At 46.3% G+C, this 6,414-nt stretch overlaps 1 protein-coding gene across 1 annotated transcript; it reads left to right on the top strand.

Moving 5' to 3' along the window:
• Positions 1 to 121: 121 nt before the first annotated feature.
• Positions 122 to 5,784, top strand: SARC_11780 (hypothetical protein; the record flags this gene model as incomplete). The annotated part of the gene is made up of 6 exons (XM_014294127.1): positions 122 to 2,819; positions 3,229 to 3,374; positions 3,982 to 4,127; positions 4,407 to 4,609; positions 4,840 to 5,234; positions 5,536 to 5,784. The coding sequence occupies 6 exons, from the start codon at positions 122 to 124 to the stop codon at positions 5,782 to 5,784; spliced, it is 3,837 nt and encodes a 1,278-aa protein (XP_014149602.1).
• Between the last annotated feature and the right edge of the window lie 630 nt (positions 5,785 to 6,414).

Genomic DNA, 6,414 nt, shown 5'->3' with positions numbered 1-6,414 from the left:
AAGACATAATATATATATATATATATATACATATAAAGAGTAATTAAAGTTACGATGTACCACTGAACCCTTAACGATTTAACCCTTTTATCACCCTGCAGAAAACTCGTCGCCCGCGCTAATGGGAATCAAGTCAGCGTTATACAAAGTTTTGGATTATCCCTGGCCTGAAAGGGGAACGCGGCATGCGCTGCACACCACACGCACACTTCCCGTACATCAACTAAGAAAACCCTCAGTGCTCTCCTCAGACATACACGGAGGCAGTACTAGTATACTAGGCGGGCTAGGAAAGAATACACAAGCAAGGGTAGGCCCATCCAAGCCTAAGAGTGATGATTTCAGACAGCACGTGGTCGTGTATTCGGCATACCCTGTGAGTGGGGCACAGTTGGGAGCCTTTGTGTACGGCGAGGATTTTGCCACAGATCAGAACAACCTAGATATACTAGCAGGGGAAGATACTACTGTCTCGGATGCTGGGGTCACATCGCACGCGATGTTACGTACAGAGGCACTCGGAAAGGTGACCAGTACTGGTACTGCTACTACCACGATCGGAGGGGATGTACCTACCACAACGTCTGGTACAGATACACTGGGAAACGTGGTCAATACTACAGCGACTACTACGGCAAACAAAGTGGACAAGGCGTGTGCTGAGTTGTATGGTTCACTCAATAAGACGAGTGCGCCTATCGCCCGGTTTGAAACGCGTGGAATACGTTTGGGGATGGTAGACACGAGCTGCTTGCCCCGACAAGAGTGTGGTACTGAGGGGAGGTCGGATACCGCACACTGCTCAGAGGTGGCTGGCAACGCACAGGCGCAAGGGGGTGGTAGTACTAGTAATGGGCTAGATATCGGAGACAACGGCGATGCAGGCAATGACCATGAACTAGTCAGGGATAGGGACAGCCCCGCACAACACGGGAGCGCTCCTATGGTCAACCGGTGTAGGCGTATCCATGGTAACAGTAGTAGCTCAGCGTATGCGGGTGCGAGGGCGATGGATGCCCTGGCTGTGAGTCTGAACGGGTGGTTCCTCACGCTACATGCCACATGCTGTCTGTCGCGGGCGCTGAATGTACACGATGCCACGCTGGCAGCTGCGTATTGCCCCCCTCTTACACACTTGCATTCAGACCATACGCATGTGTTAGGAAGTGGGATTGCAACCGATACACACCCAGCTGTAGGCGGAGATGCCGGTGATACGCTGGACGCATTGCCCAGACGTATATCTATACCCATCCCCGCTGCACGGCTTAAACAATACCGCAGTCGGCACGCAGACACAGCGCGTGGTGAAGGTTTAGCCGCGGCCCAGGCACAACCGATACAGTCAGCGCAACTACACACACGTGTACACACGGTCCAGACGACTGGAGTACACACGCATATACAAATGGGTGGAGATGGTGCGAAGGGACATGCACATACGGGTGATATGGAGAACACGGTCAGAGACATGACAGTCAACATGGTAAGCATAACAACTGCCGAGACATCGCCGGTAGTTGCTATGGCAATCAATGCGGATGCACACGGGACCGTATCGTCGCTACCAGTTCAGATAGGACGTAGTGAATCGGAACCTACTGAAGCAGCCTGTGACTCGAACACCATCCTAATTAAGACGGAGAGTATACCAGCAAATGGCCAGATGCTGGCAGAACTAACTGTTAACCCTATACTAACAGCGACTGACAGTACAGGCGGTGGACCATTATACGCAGAGGCTACCATAGACCCAAACACCGCCGAAGCTGAGTTGGATAATATACCTATTGACAGGGCAATACCCACAGAACCAGCCTTGAGATTGAAAGTGGGCAAGATGGTCGGTTCACCCATTGAGGTAATGATACCTACTGAGCGAGCCCTGGACTCCACAGCAGGCAATACGGATAGTACACTTATTGACGAGGTAGTGCCCGCTCAACACGTCTCGGGCTCAACAGCAGCCACTACAGAGACTACGTTAATCGATGGGCAGATCCCCACAGAACTAGAACAAGGCTTGGAATCGGTAGCAGCTGACACGAGCAGTACACGCGTTGGGGAGACCCTTCCCACAGAAAAATTACTGGACTCAACAACAGCCAAGGCAGCTAGTGTATCTTTTGACAGGACGATACCCACAGAACAAGTACAAGCGTTAGAACCGGTAGCAAATGATGCGAATAGCACATCCGCTGAGGAAATCATTCCCACAGAAGAAGTACTGAATTCAATGGCAGCTAAAACAGTTAGTATATCTATGGACGGGAAGGTGGTCACCGAAGGGGCCAAGAATAGTACAGCTACTGATGCTAATACCAGTGTTCGACGTATTGCACTGGGAGTTATGACCGAGCCCTGGTATACCGGTCCTTCGATTGCTAGGACACACAATGCTGGTACTGGTGACAGCCTTCCGAACATCCACGCCCACGAGAAGATGGCTCTGGTCAATATCACGAACAGCATGACTCACTCCGGCAGTAGCACGGACAAACAAGCCGAGCACACAGACGATGAGGCGGTTGTTAGCACGGCATATACACCTACCTACACACACAAACACACACACGACAATGCCATGGATGGTATCGCTAAAACCGATAGTATGGGTGAGCCTTCTGGTGCGATGGATCGACAACAGGTGCATCAGCAACGGTTCGACTATGTGCAGTCGCTGAGACAGATGCTGCACTTGGCCAATACCAAGGCCCAGAGAGACAGTGAGAAAGGCCCCCTATTGGCCGCAGAGACCAAAGCGGCGTCCAAGGATAAGGAGAAACGCAGCAGCTCAGCGCGTTTAAAGGATACTGCTGGTATGTATGTGAGCTTTTGTTCCTGTTGTGTGTATGTGTGGCAGAGTAGTTAGTAGATGGTAATAGTTGCCATGTATTAGTCCGAAGTGCTTGATCCATTGCGTCTCGTTGAAGGTATTGCAGGTATGCATGTGAACTTTGTTTGTTTATTGTGTGTGTGACAGGGTAGTTAGTACATAAAAGAGCTGCCTCGTTATAGTCCGGAGTTTTTGTCTCTTATGGAAGGTATCACTGGTATGACTTACCTACTTGAATCAAATGTAGTTTATCAAGATACTGGCACACCAAACATACAAATGAATCTAGTAAGGCTTGCTTGAAACAAGTATATTTACATCCTACTGATATACCATGTATACGGCTAAATCTAGTAATTTTACTTACTCGAAGCAATTGATTTTACGTTCAGACAATGATGAGGGTCTTGCTATACTCGAGCTGACTCTGGGCAAACTGCGAGACGACTATGCTGTCAAGAAATCAGTCAGCCATGCCGTTAAATCAGCGTTCAACACGTACACAACCTATCTTGCCAAGAGCCTTGCACCAAAACAGGTAGATATATATATATATGTGTGTGTGTGTGTGTGTGTGTGCGTGCGTGTGTGTGTGTGTGTGTGTTTGTGCGTGTGTGTGTGTGTGCGAGTGTGTGTTTGTGTCTGTGTGTTTGTGTCTGTGTGTGTGTGTATGTGTGTGTATGTGTGTGTGTATGTATTCTCACATGTATTCGCTTTCCTTGTCGTTCTAGACACTGACACCCCATATTGTGGCGCAAGTTGAAAGCAAGTATCAAACTCAACTCATGTAATCTGACCTTGCTGATTAGGTTATTGACACTACAGATTTAGTCGCATGCTAGCCCCCCATTTTATACTCATAGGTATTATACATTTTCTTCGTTGTTTGGAATATTGACACTATAAGATTTTGACGCATGCTAGCATCTCAGTATGTACTCGTAGATATTATATATTTTCTTTGTTATTTGGGGTTTAGACACAGATTTAGGCGCGTGCTAGTACCTCATTTTATACTCATAGATACTCTGTATTTTCTATGTTGTTTGGGGTTTCGACTACAGATTTAGGCGCATGCTAGTACATCATTTTATACTCATAGATATTCTGTATTTTCTTTGTTGTTTGGGATATGGACACTACAGATCAAGGCGCGAGTCAAAAGCGTAGTCAAGCGAAGGTTGATACAGACACACGACTCAATGAATACCAAAGTTTCGGAGATGTTCAAAACCACTGGAGTGGACGCAGAGGTCAATGGGATCGCTTTCCGCAGCCAACAGATAAGAGTGTACGTAGTATCTATTGATACGATATGAAGATAAGCAGTTGTATGCAATTTTAGTATTGTGTCCGTGTGTGTGTGTGTTTAAAAGCCTGCGTGTACATAATCTTATATAACCTTGTGCCTGTATGTTTCAAATGTTTAGATGCTTTTGTATATATACACTGCTGGTAGAATATATATACTATATTACAATATGCTATCGGTTTGGTTCGAGGCGCTGCTAGAGATACGTACCAACTCATTAACTGATATATTTACCATCACCACGGCTCCTCACCACAGATGTCAAGTCCAAGTGGCGATCCGATTTCAGCTGAGTTTTATGGAACAGCCCAAAAAAGACGATCCAAAATCCAAGCGAATTCGAGAAACTCTCAAATACATTCAGACTATATCGCTGCTGACCGGCGGTGGAGAACCGTTCAACGACTATATCCTGAATGATCTGACTAAAACTCATGCGGAGACGTTCCCACTCACGACCGGTATGGTTTGTTCGGGGTACTTGCAAGTGGGGTGGTATTGTGTATAGCAGTGGGTATTACGTAAGACGAGCCTTATTTTTCACGTAATTGTAGGTGGTAATGGGTACGGATGTGGGTGATATGAGTAGGTAGATGTTCTGCTCTCTGTTACGCTTTGGCTTGGATTCAAATTTCGGTATATCAAGATGTCGTCCCAACTAAAAGCTTCCGATCTCCTCTTACACCTTCAGCTTATTTGAATAGTGAACTCGATCTGGAAGACATGGAAACCACAGCCAATGAAATCAGGTCTGGGTTGCCTAGGAACGCTACCGCCGGTACCTCGACCAATAACCTCGTGCACACAGCGGTCAGTCATGTGAGTTCCGGCACAGAGGATCTATTTTCAGGCCGAGACAATCTATTTATAGCCAGAGAGAATACCCTCCCTCATGCTAGTACAGATGCTACCACGGGGGGCGTTGGTGAGTCGGGCACACGCTTGGTCAGCAACTGTAGTTTTGGAATCGGGAACTCAAATGCCGATAATTTTGACATCGGTAACCCCAATCAGGCGGATATCAATAGTAAAATGGCCATGAGACGCACTCTTACGAACAACAGCAGCCGTCGTACCGTCGTGATGGTAAGGAACCGCATGTTCGCCCCGTGAACCTTATTTATGGAATTGGAAATCCAAATCCTGAGATTTGGAATAGTGGATTTGAAAATCCAGCGATTAAGGATGGTAAAACTATGACTTAAACACCTGCATCTCGTATGATACCTACCCTCAGTACCCCTTACGCCTACCTATACGACGTATGTTATAGTCTGAAGGACTCTGAATTGATCGTGGTCTTCCACAAATCTCTACAATGCTCTATATAACTTAACCTTCGCAATACTTCATACTTACCTACATGACCGGCAATATATACCTACAGAATCACAGGAACAGTCTGCGCTCAACCGACAGCCAATCAAATCTCGCGCTGTATCAGCCGAACACCAGTGAACGCAGAGCAAAACGCCTTAGTCAACGCCCTGCTGTGGTGAGTAGGCACTCCAACAACCAGAATCAGTCGTTGCTTAGTATCGGGCAATCGTTCCTAAGCAACACGCGTTGGGAACAGGGGACTCCTTGTGATGGTGGAGAGTCGAGCGCCACGGATGATCTCCAATTGCACTCGTAAGTATATATCTATTCAAATTTATATTTATAAATACGTATCTGCAGTTGCATATTTATGTTTGTGTTTGTTTTTTTTGTGTTCAAACAAATTTATAAATAAACCGTAGCGGTCCGTTTACTGCTACCAGATGGTATATCACCATGCCTGTTTATATACCCAATGTTTTAGGTATGTTTTGGGTGAGACCCTTTTTGGGCTAAGTTGGTGCTCACATGTCGTTGGTACCTATCGCCGTCATCTATGCAGCTGTCTATCTTTACCCTCGCAAGCGTTTGCCCTAAAGTTTTGCTCTATTGTGTAATGACTTGGAGTTGCTGACACGAAGTCTAATGGTGTGCCATATCAACTGTTCTCCAACAAGCTTTGAAGAATGGTATAGACTGTTTTACTATAGAAGATACGTATGCACATATTCTGATGTATGTCTATCGCTGACCATATACAGGAAAGAGAAAGTCAACTCTCGCCCTGGCAGCCCAACGAAGAATCTGTCAGCGATTTTTGGTATGTGTGATTCCTATAACATGCATGTAAACATACCGATATGTACATCTCACGCTAGAAACCGCCATATATATATATATATATATATATATATATATGTGTGTGTGTGTGTGTGGTGGTGGGTGG

Source organism: Sphaeroforma arctica, assembly GCF_001186125.1.
Source record: "Sphaeroforma arctica JP610 unplaced genomic scaffold supercont1.1870, whole genome shotgun sequence".
In the NCBI taxonomy this organism is placed as follows: Eukaryota; class Ichthyosporea; order Ichthyophonida; genus Sphaeroforma; species Sphaeroforma arctica.
Note: the sequence above shows the minus strand (reverse complement) of the source record. Positions and strands in the feature narration are given on the sequence as shown.